This window comes from Ciona intestinalis, chromosome 6, assembly GCF_000224145.3.
Source record: "Ciona intestinalis chromosome 6, KH, whole genome shotgun sequence".
NCBI lineage: Eukaryota > Metazoa > Chordata > Ascidiacea > Phlebobranchia > Cionidae > Ciona > Ciona intestinalis.
The window spans coordinates 1,505,477-1,529,746 of NC_020171.2; the positions used below are offsets into that span (position 1 = coordinate 1,505,477).

The 24,270-nt window shown below is 35.8% G+C and overlaps 2 protein-coding genes across 6 annotated transcripts; one reads left to right on the forward strand and one right to left on the reverse strand.

The window, feature by feature from the left end:
- Nucleotides 1-20: 20 nt before the first annotated feature.
- Nucleotides 21-24,069, forward strand: LOC100177344 (inositol polyphosphate 5-phosphatase OCRL-1). 5 transcript variants are annotated; one of them, XM_026834878.1, is made up of 20 exons: nt 30-124; nt 14,360-14,423; nt 14,506-14,872; nt 15,089-15,250; nt 15,604-15,705; nt 16,132-16,246; nt 16,754-16,870; nt 17,136-17,317; nt 17,583-17,694; nt 17,867-18,047; nt 18,359-18,459; nt 18,789-18,899; nt 19,175-19,340; nt 20,316-20,426; nt 20,739-20,863; nt 21,159-21,281; nt 21,562-21,658; nt 21,937-22,061; nt 22,554-22,662; nt 22,919-24,069. In XM_026834878.1, exons 3-20 carry the CDS (start codon nt 14,733-14,735, stop codon nt 23,047-23,049), a joined length of 2,310 nt encoding a protein of 769 aa, XP_026690679.1. In that variant the 5' UTR covers nt 30-124; nt 14,360-14,423; nt 14,506-14,732; the 3' UTR covers nt 23,050-24,069. The 5 variants fall into 5 exon arrangements, with proteins under 5 accessions (XP_018667751.1, XP_002122014.1, XP_018667750.1 ...); XM_018812206.2 differs by lacking the exon at nt 14,360-14,423 and having other exon boundaries at nt 21-124; nt 15,092-15,250; XM_002121978.4 differs by lacking the exon at nt 14,360-14,423 and having other exon boundaries at nt 22-124.
- LOC100180535 lies at nt 11,817-13,455 on the reverse strand. The gene is made up of 2 exons (XM_002121285.4): nt 12,847-13,455; nt 11,817-12,557 (listed from the first exon to the last, which is right to left on the reverse strand). The coding sequence occupies exons 1-2, from the start codon at nt 13,319-13,321 to the stop codon at nt 12,196-12,198; spliced, it is 837 nt and encodes a 278-aa protein (XP_002121321.1). The 5' UTR covers nt 13,322-13,455; the 3' UTR covers nt 11,817-12,195.
- Nucleotides 24,070-24,270: the final 201 nt, after the last annotated feature.

Below are 24,270 nucleotides of genomic sequence, written 5' to 3' on the forward strand. Positions count from 1 at the left end.
CGTTTAGTATAGTTGCGCATCTAACGTTACCTGTTTTATTCTATTTAGCGTAATTGCTACATTACTACTGTACAGTCTGTATGCTATGAAGACATGGACAAATTCACAGCGGAGCTCTTTCAAGGTACCCGGTTTTACTATATTGTAGTAGGGCGAGGAAGATGGGACACCTTTTCATTCCATTTTACCGTTCCATTTATTAGTAAACAAAGAGTATTTATCTAATTTATATAACTATACTCTCACGATTGTAAGGGCGTTATTTTAAAAACTCAGTTAGGAAATATGGAATATTATGCGTTAACGGTATTAATCTCACCCCAGAGTACTAATTGTATGAAGAACATTTTGCATATAAAATCGACAGAGGGCATAGTATTTTGTTGTGCTAAAAGAAATTTGACTGTATACGAAAACAATAAGGCAAAACAAACGACCGTTATCTTATGTTGACGTAATTTGCGCGCTCGGCTGGGTTTTGTTTGGTAGTTTTCATTTCCGAATAAGGAATTGTGTTTTTTACAATTTGCTTTTTTGTGGAGTAGGCTGTTTACTGTTGAAATATGCACAAACCGCAGATCAGAAATGTATATGGCGGATAAATTGGTTTAAAACGGAACCTGTCGTAAAAATTGGTATGAGCTTTAAAAGTAATTTTTAGATATCTATGATCTGCGGTTTGTGGATATTTCAACCTTAATATTGTTGGAACACGATGAAGGCGCTTTAGCCGTGAAAAGCTATTTCTAGTCGCGGATGAATTCGCCAGGCCACGCGAGTCTTTCGCTCCTAACGCAATCAGAGAACGAACACCGACGCAGCGCTCCGCGGGGGGTCGACGCTGCTCGGCCGGTCGATTTATCTTTTTATCCCGATCCCTTTAAACATTAAAACCAGCGTCTGTAACGAGATAATAGGCAAAGGTCGAATTTTAGGGTTGGCACGCCAGACACGTATCGGGCCGTATTAAGGCAACGGTTTTCAAACTTAAAACTACTGGCCTATTAGAAATTTAAATTTAAGCCAAAAAATATACCAAAACTGTAAAAAATAAAAAACGTAATATAGTAGGGTGGGGAAAGATGGGACACCTTTGACATATGATATTCAAATATTCTGATCGAGTTTTAAACAATCAACAGCGGCCTTTTGGGAGTCGTAAGGATACGGTTTAATACTTTGTTGAATTTTCTTTGTTTACTACCGAATAGGACAGGAAAATACAATAAAAAGGTGTCCCATCTTCCCCCACCCTACTACATGTATATTTTTGTTGTTAGATACTAATCTATTTTAAATATTTTCGCTTAAAAATTATAAATAAAAAGTAATGAAAAAATATAAAGGGATATAGAAATGTGTCTAAAACCGTGGAAAAATTCCAATTTCTTGCCGATTTTTCCGCCGACCGAGCAGTCTTACCACAAGTTAGATCCACACGCTGTATGGAATCCAGTTAGTGTCGCCACAGGTATCTTTGAAGGCGGGGAATATCCCTCTCCCTTTGATCGAAGCCGAAATTAAGCGTTATATGCGATTTAGAACGGACTGAGTCTAACCTGTTTTATTTTATTAAATCGTTTTCGCTAGTTTTAATCCTTTTTTAGATCCTTTTTTGTTATTCGTTTTAGCAGGCGTTTTGATATTTCGAAAAAGTTTTTTTATAGTTTGTCGTATTCGCTTTGAAATCTATTTCAAAATTTGTTTATTTTAGTGAAATTCGGGCATATACAGGTTAAGATGTTTCATGTTTAAGACTGTTTTATCGTCCCATTTGGTAGTAAACACAGAATATTTACAGATTTGTGTAAACGAATCCTCATGATTCTAAAAGACCGTTTTTAAAAACACGATCAAGAAATTATATCCTAACGATTTATCCATCTTACCCCACAGTAATTATATCCTTGTTGTTTCGGATGTTATTTTCCCTTCGCAACGCTTACGTTTCTAGAATTCATTATCCAAATATTTGATATCATTGTTCACCCAAAATGGCGTCTGTGACGTCACAGCGGCAAGTGCTACGTCGATCCTACGGCCGAGACGGTCACGCGACCGACGTGTGTCTTATTTGATTATCGAATTTCTTTGTTTGTTCTTTATAAGGCGAGGAAACGTTCCGTTTGCTTTTACTGCTCAAACCATAAACTAACTGGAAACGAAACCTAATTTAATTTCCGTAATTAAAAGCGGGACATATTTGACTTGAACAGTGCAGGTCAATTTGTTGAAGCGAAATAATTTTGGAGGCAAAAGTACATTTCTAATCACTTTCCACGCTAAACTGTGAATCGCTGGGCTTAAAACATCTGCTGATCATGAGTTTAGTATCTAGACAATAACATGGTCCATTTTTCGTGTAAAAATGGTTACTATCAACCAAGTTACTATATGAAACATCTGCTGATCATGGGTTTTTTATCCAAACAATGACTTGGTTCATCATCAGTGTAAAAGAGGTTACTATCCCCAAATACCAATTTCAATCGTTCGACTCTAAATGGCATTTTTTAAAATTCTTCTTTAAAATAATATATTTTAAAAATTCCACCAAAAATGAGTTATAATAGTTACCCGTTAGCAATTTTTTCTATTATTATTATGGAATTTTTATGTATCAGTTCTAAAAGGGTAAAAAATCCCGGAAAATGTCCACTTTGTAGCTATTATACGTTTATAGCGGCAACTCGGACAATTTTAAATCGATTGTTTAAACACGTATGCTATCAATTTCTTACAAGAAAATCGATACACATATCGTCACAAATTAAAAAACGAACGAAATTTTCTCCAAGCCTTGACGTCACAGTTTTCTGATGTCACGTAGGCTTGATGACGTCACGGTTAACCAGATTGCGTCATAATCACGCTTTGATCAGAGTGACACCAGTATTATGCTGTGATATGGGCATTAAGTCTAGATTTTTAAAGTTTTTAGGGCTTAGAAGCAATCGTAGCGCTGTGGGGACGAATGCGAACATAAATCCGAATTAGTAGTGACGTACGCGCTTCGGCTGCACTAATTAATCCAAGAGAGTGACCTAAAAATGCAACCAGGGATAAAATTTAAACTCTAAGACGAACCCCATGCTGCTCGCTGTGTTAACGAGTGTTAGTGTCAATTGTCGACGCGACAATGAATTTGGGAGCGTCACAATGCAGATCTGTGACGCAACAGTACGCGCCTGTGACGAGACAATGCGAATTAGTTTAGCGGGTGTTTTGAAAGTTTTGAATCCACGAAAACAAAAGTCCGTCTTGAAGTATTGGTTTTACAGGCCAAATACAACTTTAAACAAAAGATTTTTTGTTTGTCTTAATTGTTTGTTAAGAAAACAAAAGGTTATAATTGACTAATTATGTGAGAAAAAAAACGTAAGTTCAATTATTATTCTGTTTCTGTAAAAAATAATAATAATAATAAATTTAATTACAAACTTAAATATAATTACAAACTTCGAAAAACAAAACACTGATAAAAAACTATTTTAAAATTTAACTGTTTCATTTTTCCCACACTATCATTCCATTGAGAAAAAAATGATGAATCGGATTTTTATGACGTCATAGTCTCACGAGAATGAAGGCGCGCCTATACGTCATAACAATGGCGATTAACACGCATGAGACTCGCAACAAGCAAGTGTCTATTACGTAATAATGCTGATTTACAAACGCGAAAAGTTTCACACGCGGAGTGACATTAAATTTTCCCACTTAATTTTTTCGATTTTTTTTTTAATATTTTCTTTTTTTTTCTGCAAGTTTTAGTTTGTGATAAGTTTCCTATTTATAATTTTTAATACACTAGGGTGGGGAAAGATGGGACACCTCATTATTCTATTTTCTTGTCCCATTTAGTAGTAAACAAAGAACATTCAAAGAATTATAAAATCGTATAACCTCACGACTCCCATATAGAACGTTGTTAATTGTTTAAAACACGATCAGGATATTTGGATATTAGGTGCTAAAGGTGTCCCATCTTCCCCCATCGTACCATTTCCTCTTCTCCTGCAAAGCTCTATGATATTTGCAGAAAAAAAAACATTAAAAATATTAGGCCAGTCTAGAGAGAAATGGTGACATGTTATATTGTTATGACGATTGCTTTTTTGATTATCACGTCACAGAGTAATCCCTACGTCACACATGAGATATACGTTCAGACAACAATTCCCACACATATTATAAAAATCTTACAAAATCGCTATAAGCGCTTTAAAAATAGTTTTAAAGTTTACAAAATGTACAAAGAAATTTTATTTTATACTTGGCTAGTGTTTAAGCTTTTTTTGCTGGAATAAGTAACGGACGTTGTATCAAGAGATGGAGCTCACACACCGGCTTGAATTAATTTTAAAAAATAACCTAGGTCGGGGCCCAAGCATTGGCTTTTACGTACCATTTGGCAGTAAACAAAGAATTATTATTTTAATTTTATTTATAAGCGTATATTCAGGATGTTAAAAATACGATTAGAATATTTTGTGCTATAACGGCATCCATCATACCGTTTTACCATAAAATGTTAGAAAAATGTAATTTGTTTTTTAACCGGGCTAGCCGAATGTCTGTTTTTGAAGTATAGGCAAAACAAACACTTTTAAATAGGTCGTAAAAATTAAACGTTTTTAAAACGGCAATAAAACTTGTCTGAGCCATTTTAAGATCATTTTTATTTAGGTTCTCGCGATTTTTAATACATCCGCTAAGAAAATGTATTCCCAAAACAATTTCTAAATCCGGATACGAGTTATATTTACTTAGTTAATTTCTGTGCTAATCTTCGGACGAGAATTTGGTATTGTTTGTCATTCTGCCTATAGACTCGACATGCGCATGCGGACTAGTGGTTCCCACGCTATTGTTACGTAATAACCGAGCGTCTGTTATGTCATTACGGGTATGTATGTCGTCATACTTCCCATGAAATTGAGAACACGATATTTGGAAAACACAAAGAGTAAGCGCTTCCACAAACATGTGAAAATTTTAGAGGTTTTTTGAATCTACAAACTTTTTTTCAAGAGGTTTCGTAAAAAGGGAAAATCACTTTATTTTTGTCTTGTACTTGTTTCGAAGGACTTAATTCTGATTGTTATTTGGTTATGAGAATCGTCCAACTTCATGAGCACTAGATCAGTGCCCGATTTACGGAATTTATCGCATGGGTATTTTTTTCTAATTTTCTTTCTAGTTAAAAACATGTTTCTGATTTCTATTCCAAAATCTCACGCAGTATAACGTCATATACAGCGTCCCCTTTCACCCGGTTCGGCTAAACTCAATCATGACGTCACAATAGACAAAGTGACCTTTCGTGACCCCAAATGTTTTTTCAGGGTGTGTGTCCAATCACATTTGGTATGGCGTGCTGCCGGACATGGCCTAAACGTGCTGGAAAATTGACGTCATTTTAGAGTGTTGCCGACCAAGTTATAGCAGTGTTGCCAGATCTAAACTTGCATTTTTATAAAGTCTGTTATTTTAGTCATTAAAATCGTCGAAAAAAAACGAAAATTAAAGATGATGCGTGTTTTTTCATAGCGTCATATTGTTTAATCAGGTCAGGCCATTTTTTTTGTTAATTTTGTTATTAAATTAGTCAAAATGGAAAATACTTTAAAATTCTTTCTTAACTTAAGGTTTTTTGTTCTATAAAAAAGGCAATTTTTGAAATTCGAAATCCCACTGCGGTATCGTGTTTCGTATCAGGACCTCTTCCCAAGAGGCACAGTCTACATTGTGACGTCACAGTACAATCCACATTACGACGTCACAGCACCTATAGTTTTAATCTCGCTCGCCGAAATCGTGCTGTGGGAAAAAATTGCCCGGTCACCTGAAAATTAATTACAAAAAATTAATTAATCCCGCTTTAGGTGATTCCCCGCCAATACACAAACGGTAGACAAATCTTGTCTGATAACGCGCGTCTTTATTATGACATCACAGTGCCGATATGGGTGTAATAAACAACAATTTTGATTTAACCAGCCCGTATTGACATATAGACCAAATATTTGTGAAGATTTATTTATGTTTTCAACACGTTAGTTATTAAATTGTCGATGTCGTTTTATCAAATTTCGGCACACTGTTTGGTATTTAGTTTGCTCCGGTACAATATTTAGGTTTTATTTCCTGAACCGGTACACTGTTTGCGATTTATTTCAGTCTAGCCTGTTCTTAAATTTAAGTTACATTAGGTTTTATGTAAATTTGATTAAAATCGATTTATTCTGAGGCGCTTTAAAGTTAAGCACGCGTCACAGTTTCTTTGTGACGTCATAAAGGTATCTGTGGTTAGAACAATCCGATATCACGCGGAGATTGGTTTTTGTGTCACAAAAAGAGCTGCATTCGCGCGACTGAAATGGGTGGTCTGTTCCTTTGTGACGTCACAACGCCACCTATGTCGGTAAGATCAAACGCTTACGTCAAAAATCGAGTTCGGGTTAAATTGTTTTTGTTAAATGGCTCAGAAACGGCTTAAAAATTATTCACCTAGCCCCACCTAGCGAGAGCTTTATTTTCACATCTGTTGGAGCCGAACCTGATCGGTGTGAATTTAAATATTTTTTGTTGGAAATTTTATGCAACCTCGTTGGTTATCATTTTGGAGGATTTTTTGTAATATGTATAGCTGACAATATAGACAACCATATGAGGAACCACTGGGTTGTTGCAACTGCATTCAACATTTAAGTCGTTGTTAAATAACTTTAAGATCCAATTACGTTAATAAAAGAACAAACAAAAAACATCAATGCGTGTAACTTTAATACCACAGTTTGAGTTTCTTTGTTTATTCTTTATATTTCGACCACACGCAGGGCATAAGCTTAAATATATCTCTAATCGTCGGCTTTACAAATTTTCGTTGCTTCCAAGACACATTAGGCACCAGCATGGCGGAAAATTTGATAATTTCTGCTCAATTTTTGGACAAGGCATTCACGCCGCGCGTGAGCGAACACTGCTAATTGTTCCGTCATAGTCGTATGTGACATCACAATGGGGCTGGTAAAAGGTTCGAATATAGACAGGGTTTAAGATGTTTTAAGAAAGAAAAACATGTTCGCTAAACCCGTAATGTAGGTTATAAAGAGTGGGGTAAGATGGATTCCGTAAGCACATAACATCTCATTTTCCCCAATCTCTTTTATAATTTACAACGTTCATTTAGAAACGTTATTAACGGATATAATTTTTTGAGATCCATTTTCGTTATTACTATTGCCAAGTTCCAAAAAGCAAATTTTCTTCATTTCCTTGCATTTTTTCTATTTTCTTAACTTAAAGAATTGCACCCGAAGGACTAACAGACCATGCGGATAATTTCCAATCAATAATTCAATCGTGGTTCTTGATTAAACCCATTGTTTCCATACACTGGCACGTGTTACGTCACAAGTAGCAATTATAGCAATTGTTACAATTCCCTAAAAACAAACACATCATATAACCTATACATATGCGACAAGGTGTTAAAAACCCCCTAATTACTGGTTAGATTTACTGACAGTTGTGTTGGCCGTAAATTTCTACGAAACACGAGTCACTGTTTCGTCATAAACCCGTAATGTGACGTCATGATGGAACATTGTCGGCCGCCAAAGGTTTTCCGTCTTAGATTTAACCCTTTGGGGATTCGAAGCCGAGATACGTCTTTTCGTGACATACGGTTGCCGTTGGTTGTTCTGTCGCGCGCTGGATTGGTCAGGGCCGCTGTGACGTCACAATAGGCGATTGTGCAGTCGCGTTGTATCGATTCGCGATTGCAAAATCAGTTCATTGTTACTTGTTCCGTAAAGCGTTTATGGACAAACAGTCTTGTCACAATAGCCATTAATAGATTTAGCTCGAGTATAAATCAATGGGATTTTCCATTTTGTTTCCGATTTGAAAATCGCTATGCCCTTGTGACGTCTTTAAATATTCGTGTGTGACGTCACATCCGAAATTTTGAGGTCACTGTGACGTCATATTGAGGCCAATATAGCGAAATAAAAACTCAACTATTTATTTGAAACGGCGAGCATCCGAAATTGTTAAATGAGAAAAGAGTTACTGCGTATTTAACTTTGTGGGTAAACATTCCTAGTATTTTTCCACGTTTTTAATGTATGGCTGGTAATTTGGACAACCCATAAGGGAACACTGGATTTTTGCGCTACCCACTCGCCCGTAGTTCCACAAATACCGCTTAGGCCTCATTTCTCAATTAGGGGCGTAAATCCCCACATTTTCGGCCGTCGTTTGCGCCAAACACCAACCCCACTTTTGTGACTGCATCACCGGTCATCAACCAATCAGAGACCGGATATTGTGACGCAACAATGGGTTTTTGATGTAACAAGTGTGTGCAGTGTTGCGACACGAAATTTCGATTTTTTTTGGGCGCAGTGTTGCAAGACGGAATTTCGATTTTTTAATTTCCGTCCGTAAAATAGGCAGAACGCGTTTACGATAGATTACAAGTTCCAGTTTGTTAACATAACGCATCTATCAATTAACCGATATCCTGTATAGTTGGTCGGGGGTCCATGTTTTTATTCTAATACAAAGAATATTTACAGAATTATGTAACCGTATTGTCACAACTCCAATAAAATATCGCCGTTAACTGCTAAAGACACTATGGGGAATTATGGGATATTATGTGGTATCAGTATTCATCTTACTTCAAAGTATATTTACGTATAGGTGGTTGTTGGAAAATATTATGTATTTTACTTGTTTTTAAAACATTTTCGTAAAATGACGTTTGCTATCACATTTAAAATGACAAATATAGGTTTTGTTATGTAAAAACTACAAAACATAAGGCTGTTAAAATTTCGTTTACGATCTTAAAGTGACCTGTAAATGACATCCGGATATAAAAATAAGCGTTATTGTTACGTCATAATACCGCCACAAAAGTCGAACTTGAAAGCAGCTTTGGCTTTTGATGTAAAGTCTTAGGTCAGAATTCCGCTTTGCCAAAAACCGGATTAAACCAGTTAATACCAGCTCATACCGGCACCGAGACAAATTGTTTGTTTTTAATTATGTAAATTCACTGTAGCGTTCGTATGTCAATAACAGTTTGCCATGTTTACCAAAATTTCACGACGACCGTCTGGAAAACGTGTATGTATCCGAATTCTATTTGTTTTGGGAAGGTCGCAAAATACGACTTGTGTGTCTTATTATAAACGGAAATGTACCGAGTGACGATTTTTACGCTTTCCGCAAAAATCGAATTGTTACACACCAGTGCCTATATAATATATATGACACTTGTTAACGTTTTACGGTTCGTAAAATAGCTCTGGTGGTCTAAAATCCATTGAAAAGGGACGTAATAAAAAGGCTATCCCGTTAGCACGTAATATTCCATATTTCCTAACCTTATTTTTAATTATTAACAACGTTATTTTAAAGTCGTGAAGATATTGTGAAATAATTCTGTAAATATTTTTGTTTACTTCTAATTGAGATGATAAAAGACGACGAAAACGTGGATCATCTTACTTTAACATACTGTATGTAATTCACAACTTAAACTTTAGTACTTTTTACCGCACATGGTACATGGGATAATCTGTACTGGTGGTCGACCCACTGGTTAAAGTAAAATGTGGTATAGGTGCAGCTATATAGTGCGCGTAGCATGTTGATCCATGCGGGTGGCTTGCACAGCTTTCGGTTACTACTGTGAGTATATAGTGGTATAGGCGCTGAGCGCGTCGCATGTCGGTCCCTTGGACGATCCATTCATGTGGCTAACTCTCTTTTTACCAGTTAAAAATACTCTTTAAAAAGAGTCGTGAAGATATGGGTATACATATTTCTGTAAATACTTTTTGTTTACTGCCAATTGTGACAATAAAGTAGAGTAAAAACATGGGCTATAATATGTTACTCCAACATATAGTAGGATTGGGGAAGATGGGACACCTTTTCACTCTATTTTCTCGTCCCATTTGGTAGTAAACAAAGAAAATACGAAGAATTATAAAACCGTATTCTCACAACTCCCATAGACCGTTGTTAATTGTTCAAAACACAATCAAGATATTTGGATATTATGAGCTAAAAGTGTCCCATTTTACTTTCACCCTACTATATGTAACTTACACCAAAACTTGTTATACATACTACATCAGTGCCTGCCTGTGGACCACTGGTTAAAATCGTCGCTTTACATTAAAGTTTTATCAGTAGCAGAACGTACATGTCAATACAGCCACGCGCACAAGTTTAATGACTGGCATGTCGAAATGGAGGATCTTCGCTTCTTTTCGCTTCCTTATAAATTGTCGCGTTATAGCCCTATATCAAAGCGTGCCGCTGTTGTACCACTACAGATACCGGCTGTTGTTTGTTAAATCTCAGCGCACGCTTATCGCAACGTGAAGCTGTGGTCTATGCCACGCTTCTGTGACGTCACGGGCCGTTTTCGACAAAGTGCGAAAATGTCCATTAGTTGATTTCTGGCCAACGCTATCTGTAAATGTACGGCAAAATTTTGTACGAGACAAAAGCTTTAACAAATTGACTAAATTTAAAACAGGGCATTAATTTAAGGACGCCTGACGCGTGGCTACAGATACGAATGCCCAATCTTTTATACAGAGCCAAGTGAAAGTCTATATTTTTACTTTTTTTATCACTCTATTTATACACAAAGAATATTTACATATTTATATAACCATATACCTACGACATGTGATATTATGTGATATTCATCTTACTCTATAATACAATATATCTTTCATTTTGTTTGCTGTACGAATAACACTTTGCTTCGTGTTGAGTGAAAATGCTAAACGAAACTGATTAAATTTAGGTTTACTTTATAAGCAGCCTAAAAATAAACGCAATGATAGTAATTAAGTATATTTCATAACGTCGTGTGAAAAATTTGAATATAGTGTTGTTTTTTTATAAAATGTTCGCATTAGTTCTATAATCATTTCAAGTACAGATCTTAAACGATCAAAAGCTTAATATTAATCGGTTCTTTTAATAGTCATCTAAATTTACTGATGCATGATCTGGAATCGATTTGGGTGTCGTACACAACGGTTCAGTCTCATTGCATATACGTTCCAGCATTGGCGGCGCCAGTGCTTGTGAATTTAAGCATGCATGGTGAATAGGATTTGGATATGTAAGTGGGGCTTAATCCTGCTTTAAAATACTTAAATGACAAGCAATGATAAAATGCATCACTTGAAAATGCTTTCTCAGTAATTTCTCGAGTATGAGCGTTTTAGTAATCGATAAAAAACAACATACAGTAGGCCGGGTATAAGCTTTCGTTCCGTTTTATCGTACTGTTTGGTAGTAAATAAAAAAGATTTACAGAATTCATTTTTTCTCACGACTCTAAAACGAGTGTTGTTAATTGGTATAAACATGCTTATAAACTATATGGAGTATATGTTGAACTATTAACAGAGTTATACATTTTGTTTTTCATCATTTTTTCGGATTAATTATTTCGTGACTGTTTCGAAATCGCGTATGCAGAAATGTATTTGCCTGCTAGTAACACGATGCGGTTCAAACAGTTAAAACAAATAGTTAGTCGGCTTAGAGACGACGCGTTCGTGTATGATGTTTATACATTATCTTGTCTTGTGTTGTGTTTTGTATGCAAAAAACGTAAGACAATTATAATATAGTAGGGTTGGGGAGATGGGACACCTTTAGAACATAATATTCAAATATCCTGATCGTGTTTTAAACAGTTAACAACGGTCTATGGGAGTCGTGAGGATACAGTTTTATAATTATTTAAATGTTCTTTGTTACCAAATGTGACGAAAAAATGGAAAAAAAAAGTTGTCCCATATTCCCCACCCTACAATGCAAATCAAATGTTAACCTGTGTCAGTTATTCTAAATTTGTTCGGTGAAAGAAAATAATATAGAGAGAAGATACTGTAGCTTTACTCTTAGGTGGTTGAATGTTTGCTTTTCGATTTATTTGCGACATTGCCCCCTAGCGCCGCTCTGCGGACAGTCGTTTTGTTTTGGGTTATTTTAGCGGCACAGCGCGTTTAGAAAAACCACACATCAAAATGCAAATAGATGAGGTTTTAGTATTCTTCTTTTGTTCTATATAATGAAAAGTAGTCATAATATATGTATATGTATTATCAGAAGACGCACATATATGAACTTTGTTGTTCATGCATTTTCCCTGGCATCCTTATCCGGCTCAAGTTTTATTGCTTCTTTATAAGTTGGTAGTTCCCCCTTTTCGATACACTCTCCTGTACCATCTGTGTCGTCATAAACACGCGGAGTGGAAAGGTCGGGGTTGATAATAACGTTTAGATACGACGGTGGGCTGTCGGAAAATCCCCCTTCTCTCATGACGTCACTGGTGCGAGGGCCTATGACAACATTGGTGCGAGGACCTATGACGTCATTGGTAAGAGGGTCTATGACGTCATTGGGACGAGGTGGTCCAGTGGACCCGGAAATAGTGGTTAATAATCGACGCTCTCGTAAAACATATCGTTGTATTGCGTCGTCTAGGGAGCTTGCTGTAATAAAAAAATATAATAAGCAGACAGTGAGCATTAGGTGTATGAATACACCATGTGTGTTTGTTGTATAAAAATACATCCATGTTATAACTCGACAGTGATGAGCATGAGGTATGGTGTATAGTTAGACATCTTATCATGTTATAATTACTGAAATTTAATCATAACGTTTACAAAATATCATCAGATATAAATGCAATAAAAATGCATGTTAAAACACAGCATATTATGCAGCAGCTGTTTCAATTACATTTTACATTAACGCGCAAGACATGGCATATCTTACCTCTTTCAAATTTAAGCCCGAATCCTGCTACCAGCAGTAAACACGAAAAACCAAACAATCCCGAACCTACTGGCCAGTTTGGTAAAATAAGAACCAGCACGGAAGCGCAAAATGTAACTAGACCGAGAGTTATTACACCAACACCGAGTCGTTTCTTCAAAATCTTGTTTCTTCTTCGACGCTGCCATTGTAGAACCAAATGTGACGGTGGTGCATTAAACTCTACATACTGAGACTCGCTTTGATTTGTAGTTGCCTGTGAAACAACCGACACACGTTGTTGATGTTGTGTGTTTTCTTGGACAATGCAAATTTGGGAGTCTCTTTCATTTGCATTCGATGAAGCAACAGAAACCCTTTGTTGTTGTTGTTGTGATACAGTTTCTTGGACAGGGCGGTCGTGGTCACTTTCTTGGGTTCCTCTGCTTGCAACAGTGCTCCAATGTAAACTGGTTGCACTTAAAGCGTCTGCCATCAATATAAGTTTGGCAACTCTTATCAAAGCAGTAATAACGCGTGCATTTTACAAAAAAACACCAGAGAGTCTCTGTAGCAGTGTAGCATATAAGATTTATTTTACAATTGAATAAATGAATCGAGCCTCGAACCTAGAATCACTGTGCCAACGTCTGTTCCTGTGTGTGCAACGTCTGTTCCTGTGTATTACTTTTATACAAGTCTATAGAGTAGGCTACTGTGGGGTATATAGCAACACAGTTATATATATGTCCTACGAAACTGAACCTATAATGCCTACAGTAGCCTCCTAGTACACCAAGCTCACTTAGTACATTAATCAAAGAGCATGTGTTTTAAAATTTACTGAAACTAGATTTGTTTCTGCAATTTGTTTCTGCAATTTCTGCAATTGAAAAGCAAAACATCAGTTATTTTGATAATTACGTATGTTTTTCGTTTGGCGTGGTCATTAAATCGTTTTTCCTGTTTATAGCGTCGTCAAAATATTATAATTTTGTGTAAACATGCGTAAACACGATTGTATGCTACAATGTCGTTTTATCGATAAAATAATAAATCGGGCCGATAAAAACTAATATGAAAAGCTGTCCAGTCTTTCCCCACCCACTATACACTTAGATTGCAATAATTTAACCAGAAAATCTATTTTTTCCGCCATCAACAAAACTATCTAGCGCCAAGCAACGGATTTCTGGAATCTGTATTTATAACCGCTTGGTGGTAAATAAGTTTGTGCATAAGGTTTTATGAGTTTTATCCAAATCAGGTCATCATTTCCTTTATATTGATAACCTGTTTATAGGTAAACATTGATTTAGACTGACATAATTTCCTCTGGAAAGCGGTAGGCGTAGTAAAACTGTGCAGTCATTTTCGGAAGTCTACACGCATTAGTTCAGTAATAGAACGTAAACTTCGTGTATAGAGTCATAAATTTAAAAGTTGTATTTTTTTTTATATTGCAAAGCCTTGTTTTGGCTTGTAATTTACACTGCATGATGTTCCTTAAACTTAACATTTCCTTTTTGTGCAGGCGTTTAAATGTTATTTTGAGGATATGGTTTAAGTATATGTGATACATCAAAGTTTCAAAAGAGGTATAATACATCATGGATAACCATGCATACAACGATTCTTCTACCCCAAATAACTTAATTGACTTACAACCAAATACTACAGAACATTTGTCAGAATTTGACCCGTTTGCACCAACTGTGCAAAAAGTGACACGAAAACCGAGCAGGCCACCACCCCCACCCCCAAATGTGCCTCCGAGAAGAACAAATACAGTTTCCGAGCCTCTGAGCCAGTCTGCTTTAACCACGGACCTTGTAAACTTGGATTTGGACCCAAAAACTGAGCCGAAATTGGTCAATGTCAGTAAAGATGACCCCCCAGCGAGCATTATGCATTTGGACAATTCGGGTCAAAAATATCCAGATCTACCGAGACCAAAGTCATCTTCTTTTGTGAGCTATATTAGCCCGACAGCCCCAAAACCTATGGAAATCGTGACAAATCAAAACAATATAAATTCAAGCGATAGGTAAGTTGCTATCATTGTAGGTGTGTCCTTATGAGACTCCTACCAGCAATTGCTCCAACCTAGCGATCCTTAAAATGTTGTCCAAACCATCGCCGCATACATTAAATCAATCTTCCCAAATAATTACCCACAAAGTTACATATGTGGTAAATTGTCAGCAGACATGTATAGTCATGAGATAATACATTCTGAAGAATTCACACTGTTATTTTTTAGCAGTCGTGCAGGCATGCACGATGTGGGGAGATCGGCGTTTTCGAACTTTGAAGGATCAACTGGTAAAAATGAGTTGACGTCTCATTTGCTTGAAAGGGATAAGTTGATGCCGCTCTATATGGCCAAGCGACAAGATGACTATACCTCAACTGCACCTTTCAAGTTAGCTAATTATTGTTTTTATTCACATATTCTGGTGGCTGCGTTAATGTTGATATTTTTTGTATGAATTGTATAATTTTTCACACATACAAAGTTCAGAAAGTTGTAAGCGGGCACAAGGTGTGTGTAACAGAACACAAGTTTTATATCGACCGTCGTTGCTTTGTCGTGGGAAAATAAGTTACATTTGTTTATTCACTCATGCATATTAAACAGTAATACCCATGTCATAACAACCGCTGTTGCCTCGCTAGGTAAGGATGAATAAATTAAATTTCATTCATTCATTTATTGATGTACAGTGTAAAGGACCGCAAATGGTATAAATAAATAATAGATTTTTATCTGCACAGTGTATTTGTTGGGACTTGGAACGTGAATGGTCAGTTACCAACTGAACCATTAGATGCTTGGGTTAGTAGTGAAGCTACCCCACCGGATGTATATGCAATTGGGTAAGTATAACTGTATAGCTCTGGTTTGTAATGAGTACCGGAGCCAGAAAAGAAATTAGGGAGAATGTTTTAATTTTATTTTTATTTTTTAAAGTTTGCTGATTGTGCCACTGGTTGTGTTATAGGTGGCATAGGCAGTCTGGAATGTCATTTTTTGAGAGTATCACTTACTTTTTGCATAAGATTGAATTTAAAATAGCCGTAATGTTTAGGCTTTGACCATAATCAATATGTATCTCAATGTATATGTGTGTAATCAGTCTTATCTGTATGTGTATATATTTGCATTAGCACCACCAATGTGACACTGCTTACTGTAATCCCATAATCAAGATACAACGTAAAGTGTATTTAGTCTTTTCCTGTACATGCATGTTGCATAGTTTCCAATGTATCTAATGTTTACATACACGTTGTTGCGTTTAGGTTCCAAGAGCTTGATTTGAGCAAAGAAGCTTTTGTATTCACTGAGTCATCACGAGAAGAAGAATGGATGAGAGCTGTCAAGCAGGCCCTGCATCCTGGTGCTTCATATAAACTGGTGAAGTGTTTTGTTAAAATGCAGTTACATTTTCCTCATATAAACTGGTGTAAAATTTTTGAATTTGTACAGTATCTGGGGTGACATTACTTAAATGCAGTTGTGTACCACAAACTGGTGAAGTGTTTTACATAGGCTAATGTTGGTTTAATATTTCCACAAACTTTTGGGTAATAAAATGTGACTCTTTAAATTGGTATATATAGTGTTTTGTATCTTAAATGGATGTATGTTTGTTCAATTTTGCACAAAATCTGCGGTGACATTGCTATAATACAGCTACACTCATAGTCGTCAAACAAAAAGAACCTGATTGATTAATGTGGCGATTGCAATATACTTTCGCTTTGCTTGTTTGTATACTGTATAGACAACTATCAGCAGGGTAAAAGCTGCTTTGGGCGCAAAACTGGATGCTAAGAAAAGAAGAGTTAAGTGACCATGTAAAAATTGGCATTTGGCGATGGATACTTTTGGGTTTTTAATATTTGATTATTTATTTTTCAGGTAAAACACATACGTTTGGTCGGTATGATGTTATTGGTGTTTGCTCAGGATCGCCACCTTCAGGATATAACAGCAGTGGCTTCGCACCATGTTGGAACTGGATTGCTCGGAAAAATGGTAAAATAGGATAAAATGTTGTGTTTTATATATTCTATTCTATGTTGGTGAGGTCCTTGTTTAAGACCTGGGATTTAGAAATGAAATCTTCCTGAACAACTGATGAATTCAACTGATTACATTTATTAATACATTGTTAATTTAATGTAAAACACATTTTTAAAGAGAAAACCTTACAGAAAGAAATACGTTTTAACAAAAACGATATTTTTATAAAAAAGTTATTTATATATATTTATCTTTTTTGTTTTTCTTCTTCCTCCAGGGAAACAAGGGAGGTGTTGGGATCCGTATCATGCTCCACAACTCCTCTTTATGCTTCATCAACTCCCATCTTGCTGCTCATCTGGAGGAGATTCAGCGAAGGAACCAAGATTACGAGGATATTTGCTCCAGGATGAAATTCCCAGATCCTGAAGGACAATCTATATCTGTGTTTAGTAACGAGTAAGATACAAAAATTAGTTGCTTTCTTCTTTTAATTTAAAAAAAACATTTTTTTTTAATGTTTGGGTTTTATTGACACAAAGTAACAATCAAAAAGATTTTTCTTGTGCACTTTTAAAACTCTGAAATTTTCTTGACCTGCACATGCAGAGTCAAAATAGTGCTGTCCCACTCCCACACCTATAGTGAGCTGACATATCTATTTGCAGATTGTTTTGGGTTTTTATAGAGACCCAGTGTCATAAAAAGTACTTTATATTTCTAGTGTCTTGATATGGCTCGGTGACTTGAATTATCGAATTGATAAACTTCCTCTTGAAACGGTAAAAGAGAGAATAGAGAAAGGACAATATGAAAAACTAAAAGAACACGATCAGGTAAAACTTATCAGGTTTTTTTTATTAATTTTTATGCAAATTCTGGGAAACATTGATAAAATATGGATGCGCTAATTTCAAATTGTTGTTGTTGTTGTTGTTGTTGTTGTTGTGTAAAAAAAGTATTATTCTTATATTTTACCCAATTTTAAACCCCGTGTTTTACCCCTAGCTAACAAACCAGCGGCGAGAGGGTAACGTCTATCCCGATTTCGAGGAGGGTGACCTGACGTTCCGACCCACTTATAAATATAACCCCGGCACTGATGAATGGGACACCAGCGAGAAATGTCGATGTCCTGCGTGGTGTGATCGTATATTGTGGAAAGAATCGGCCAAAGCTAAACCAAGAAGTTAGTGTGATTGTACTTGTTATAACTAGGGAACAGAAAGCCACTTCAGTGTTTTAGGAATACCGAAAATTTGTTACGGTTGTAGAGACCGTAGAGAGTAGGCAAGAGGTGTGTAGACTCACTGTCAAGTTACAACATGGGTGTCTTCTTATACACCAGACATACATGGTGTATTTATACATCTCTTGCTCACAGTAAAGGTATAACATGGGTGGCTTTTTATACACCAGACACAAATAAATGCTATACAGTACACTCCTATGCAACTACGCCTTAAAATTTTTAAAAGCAGAAAACCATTTTTGTCACAGAAACAAAAAGAAAAGACTTAGTTCAACTGCTGAAGTACCAAGCTCACTTATCATTAAAAATAAGTGACCACAAGCCTGTTAGTGCTGTATTTAAAATCAATGTAAGTTGTATGGTACTGTATGTAGCATGTGTGTATTGTAAACATAGGCACCAATTCAGGGGTGTTTGAGATGCTTCGCTACCCCAATTTCCAAATCGTTATATATACTGTACTAAAGATGAACATAAAAAGCGATGATTTTTATAGTTTTAATCAAATAGGTTTAACTGACATGCAATGGTAACGAATTATACAAAGCAGTGTGCGAGAAATTGATTAACTGCGCTATTTTCAATTAATACCTTTAGAAACAAGTATCTGTTTAATATTTTATGGGTAATTTAGACCTGCTACTAAATGTGTGTATTACAGTGTATATATTTATTCAGGTAAAAGTAATAAACCGTGAATTGTATCGGAAAGTTTACGAAGAAGAAATTCGAAGACTGGACAGAATGGAGAACGAATGGCTGCCTACTATGGTGCTAAACCAACACTCAGTAAGTATAATTAATGTATGAGTTTTATTCATTCTATGTGGGCGAGAACCTGTATTATGACATTCAATGGGACCTGGGATTCTGGTCAAAATTAGTCTTGAAATGTTAAAACTAAATTCCTGAATTTTTTACTGTTTTTACTATTTTTACCATTTTTACTATTTTTTACTATTTTTACTATTTTTTACTATGTTTACTATTTTTTACCATTTTTACTATTTTTTTAATGTTATTAAATTATTCTCACACTCATTTGTCAAATTTAACATTTTCAGCTCGAATTTGGGACAGTAAAGTTTCAGCAAGCAGTCCAGAGGACAGTAGAAATACTTAACACTGGACAAACACCTTGTCATTTTGAGTTTATCGGCAAACTTGGAGAAAAAGCGTTTTGTAAACCTTGGTTGACAGTTGGTAAACCTAAAGGATATGTTTTGCCAGGTATTGTGTGTTTATTGTTATTACATATGGGTGAGGTCTTCAGTGAGGCACACATGCAGACATCAGATGTAGGCTTATTGGTCCCAATCTATTCTATTGTATGAGGGTGGGGTCTTCAGTGGGGCACACCTGAGACCTGGGATGTAGGCTTATTGGTCCCATGTATTCTATTCTTTGAGGGTAAGGTCTTCAATGAGGCACACATGCAACATCAGATGTAGGCTTATTGGTCCCAATCTATTCTATTGTATGAGGGTGGGGTCTTCAGTGGGGCACACCTGAGACCTGGGATGTAGGCTTATTGGTCCCATGTATTCTATTCTTTGAGGGTAAGGTCTTCAATGAGGCACACATGCAACATCAGATGTAGGCTTATTGGTCCCAATCTATTCTATTGTATGAGGTTGGGGTCTTCAGTGGGGCACACCTGAGACCTGGGATGTAGGCTTATTGGTCCCATTGTATTCTATTCTATGAGGGTGAGGTCTTCAGTGAGGTACACCTGAGACATCGGATGTAGGCTTATTGGTCCCAATGTATTCTATTGTATGAGGGTAAGGTCTTCAATGAGGCACACATGAGACATCAGATGTAGGCTTATTGGTCCCAATCTATTCTATTGTATGAGGTTGGGGTCTTCAGTGGGGCACACCTGAGACCTGGGATGTAGGCTTATTGGTCCCATTGTATTCTATTCTATGAGGGTGAGGTCTTCAGTGAGGTACACCTGAGACATCGGATGTAGGCTTATTGGTCCCAATGTATTCTATTGTATGAGGGTAAGGTCTTCAATGGGGCACACATGAGACATCAGATGTAGGCTTATTGGTCCCAATCTATTCTATTGTATGACAGTAAGGTCTTCAATGAGGCACACCTGAGACCTGGAATATATGTTAATGCTCCACCCCATTACTACAACACATTGCTATTTAATTGTAGACAACAAAACATGATAACCTTGTTGTACTACAGGTGATAAACTGGTTATTGAGTTTGAGGTGTACGTGAATAAGAACACAGCCCCTTCACTAAACAAAGAGGAAGACAAGATAGAAGATATTTTAATTCTACATCTTGTTGGGGGTAAGTTGGTTTGTTTCTTCTCATAAGGGAACCTGGTTTCAAGTAATTGCCATTAAGTGTCTTGCCTAAGAACATATGCGCTCACAATAGTAGTAGCGAAAAGCCTATACTCTTGACTAGGGAGCCACAGTCTGGACTTTGTCATTTACATTATGTTTTACTTGGTTTGTGTATCCACAACAGTAATTCATTTTCTGCATTGCATGCTTAACAGTAGTGATGTTTAATTAATTGCAATTTTTTTAATGTTTTATAAGCCCATAATGGTAGCAGCACCGATCCAAAAACCATGTTTAACTGATGTCTTTACAGGCAAGGATTTTTTCATCACTGTAAACGGCAAATACTCCCCCAGTTGTTTTGGTACTTCCATTGAAGCTTTATGCTGGATGAAAAAACCTATTGAACAAATGGATAGAAAAGAACTAACTAGACTGGTATGGCTGTTTAATGTTTTATGGAACAAAACATCCATGTTATAACGGCGTTGTTGCCCCAAAATGCGAGTATAAATAAGTTACATTTATTGATGGTAAAACATTAAAAGAATGTAGAACAAAATCCCATTTGCACAGTTTTAACATCATTTTTGGTACTTTTTTATGGTTTTCTTTGATTTTTTTTGTACTTTTTGCTTGGTAAATGCCATTTTGTGATTTTAACCATCATATTCTAAAGTTTCACATCTAACTAAAAGGTTAAAATACATTAATTGTATTAATCAACCCACAGAGCTGTACAGAGTCGAGAGATTGGCAAGTCAACAATGAGAAGCATCATTCATCGCAAATGCTAAATGTACCCAAAGAATTATGGAGGCTACTTGATCATTTATACCAATATGCAAGACACCAGGTAATATATTGCATGCTAATTTTCAATACTGACAATGACAGATGTATACTGTATGACACTTGAAGGCTATTACTCCAACCTGGTGGTTACTAATGGCACACTGGGTGTTGGGGTAAAGGGCCATTCTGTTGTTATCGCGGGCATATGTGTCATTAGACAAGTCAGTTAACGACAAACCCTGATGATATTTAGATAGAAGAAAAAGTTGGGTCTTTTAAAATCTCAAAACCAAGAGCTAGAAGATCTTTTTTACATTTATAACACATACAATCCATTGCAGCCAGATCTGTTCCAACAACCTGGTTTACACGAAGAATTAAAAATGATCCAGGAAAACTTGGATTCCCAGCTCCCCACTGTTGGTACTCCACTGCCAGGTTGTCAGCTTACTTATTATTATGTTCTTCTTATCTGGGGCCGCAATGACATATGTTATAACATGGGTGTTCTATTTCATACACCTTGTGCCTGCTTACAAGTTACCATGTATGTAACTTTGTACATGTATTGTTTGTTGTTTTAATCTTTTTGTTAATCTTTTAAAAACGATATTGAAGATATCAAAAACCATTATACAAACAAAGAGAATAGAATCCACAACAAAACGGTCGTTAAAATACGCTTTGGAAAGTAATTAAAAATTTCTATTGTGTAGGATCCAACCACTCGGTGGCAGAAGCGCTCCTTATATTTCTTGAAGCGTTACCCGAACCAGTTATCCCGTTTGAATATTACAACATGTGTTTACAACTTTATAATAACTATGATCAGGGCCAAGAGGTGAGCACAGGTCTTCTATATACGACTGTTTATGTGTTTAAACTTTTTTCTGACGTTACGCAAAGTTTTATTAATATGTCATACTTTTATAATCTAAATTGTGTTATAACAACCATTGTATGCGACTGTTTATGCATTTGGAATATCCGATGTATCTAGTGGATTTCCAATGTTTTGTCTTTACAACATTTTATCTAAACAGTAAGCATGAGAATATGAGAACCATAGAGTCCTGTTTTACCGGAGTGACAAAAAGGTGTATAAAAGCACATTGATGGAGCCATGCTGTTTAAGCATGTTTCTTATGATCAAAACACGTTAGTGGCTTATGTGTTGAGTTAATGTGCCAATTCTGGCCTAAATCCCCTGGACAAGGACCTCACCCATATATAATAGAATCTGTTTGAGACATCCAACATGTTTATTTTTTTTATTCTTTTGTAATATATTACAAGCATGAGGTGTTAAATAAAGTTTTATTTTTTGTCACAGTTAATACACAAGATGCCTCCCCACCATGTTAATGTGTTCAACTACATTATCTCATTCCTACAAGAACTACCAAAGTATGAAGAAAATGGGTTGAATCTTCATTTACTTGGTGAGTTTGGATTGTATGCTGTCTAAGTGTTATAAAATGGCATTACATATTTGATTGATTGAAACTTACTTTTCCTTGTGGTAGGGCAATGACAGTTTTTGGGCCGGGGCAACGGCAGTTTTGTGGGTATTGACGGCAGTTTTGTATTAGGGCAAATTATTTTTTATTGCATTTTGCAAAATTAAATTAAATTTTGACATCAAATTTTTTATACGACATCATATATTTAATTTTGACGTAACTACACGCATTTTAGCTACCATCTTCAGTGGTTTATTATTACGGCCATCATCTGTACAAAGGAAACAAAACACCGAGGGTAGAATGGATAGGATGAAAGCCACAAGCTTTATTGAGATGTTTTTGAAAAAGAAACTTATAGAATAAAAAATGTACGAAAATGTTCAATTTTTGTTCTGAGAACAAAATGAAAAAAGGGATTTTTTAGTCTGTTTTTAGTTTAGTGTGTGTTTATTTTTTAATGGGGTAATTTTTACTTGACGGCAAATTTTTGGCAAGTTGCAGTTGTTCTGGCCAGTTTTAATCTAAGGTGCTTTATGGCCAATATGTATGGGCCATATATATATATATATATATATATATATATCAATACAAATATACAATGCTGCGGAATCCCAGATTCTGTCATGCGTAACTATTAAAAATTTATCACTTTTTTTGTGAAAACTTGTCTTAAAAAATTGTCCACAGTTTTATTTAAGTTATAAATGCCACATAAATTAATATAGAATTACTACGCCCTTTAACTCAGTGGTAAACCTTGCCAATTATGTCGTGTTAGCAATATATTTGTGTCCATTTATCTGGCTTTGCTTATTTAAAGCCTACTTACTTCAAAGTACAATATAGTGTTAACCCAGTATGTATGTAACCAGTGGCGCAGCCAGGGGGGTTTTCAGTGGGTCGTGACCCCCCCCTTTTAAACCCCAAAAAATATTAAAAAAAAATATTTTTTTTTAATCAAATTTTTTTTGATTGAAACTCCCTCATTATTTTTGTTCTGGCTGCGCCACTGTATGTAACGCACATGTTGTTATAAGTATGTGTTAAAACATGGTTAAAATTACTCAATTATACATTATGTAATTTTAATCTCATAGTATTTATGTCTTTCAGTAACCCTTGATACACAGTTTAATTGAAAATCCCAAATAACCTTGTCGATATTAGTTCATTTTTAAATTAAAACCTCGTTTTTTTTTCTGAATATTTGGATTGTTTTTTGTAATGTATTTTTTTCACAATAATGTGCAATATCATGTGGCATCCAAATTTACAATGTTGAAAAGTTTACAAGCAGGACCCATGTCTTCGAAATGGTGTTTCCATATTTTTACTTCACCGCATTGTGTTTGTGTTTTCAAATAAATTTAAATACCTAATGTGCAACACTATTCATAAGTTCCTATTTGATAAGTGGCCAAAAACATGGGAATTTTGCCTTGATAGTAATTTCCCACAAAATTTGGCCTACATTTATATAAGCTGTGTTGGAAGACAAGCTATAAAATCTTATACAGGTTGTGATATTCTTTTAAAAAACAAAAAACCTGGCTTACTTTTATCTGTATACTCGCTGTCCAGTTG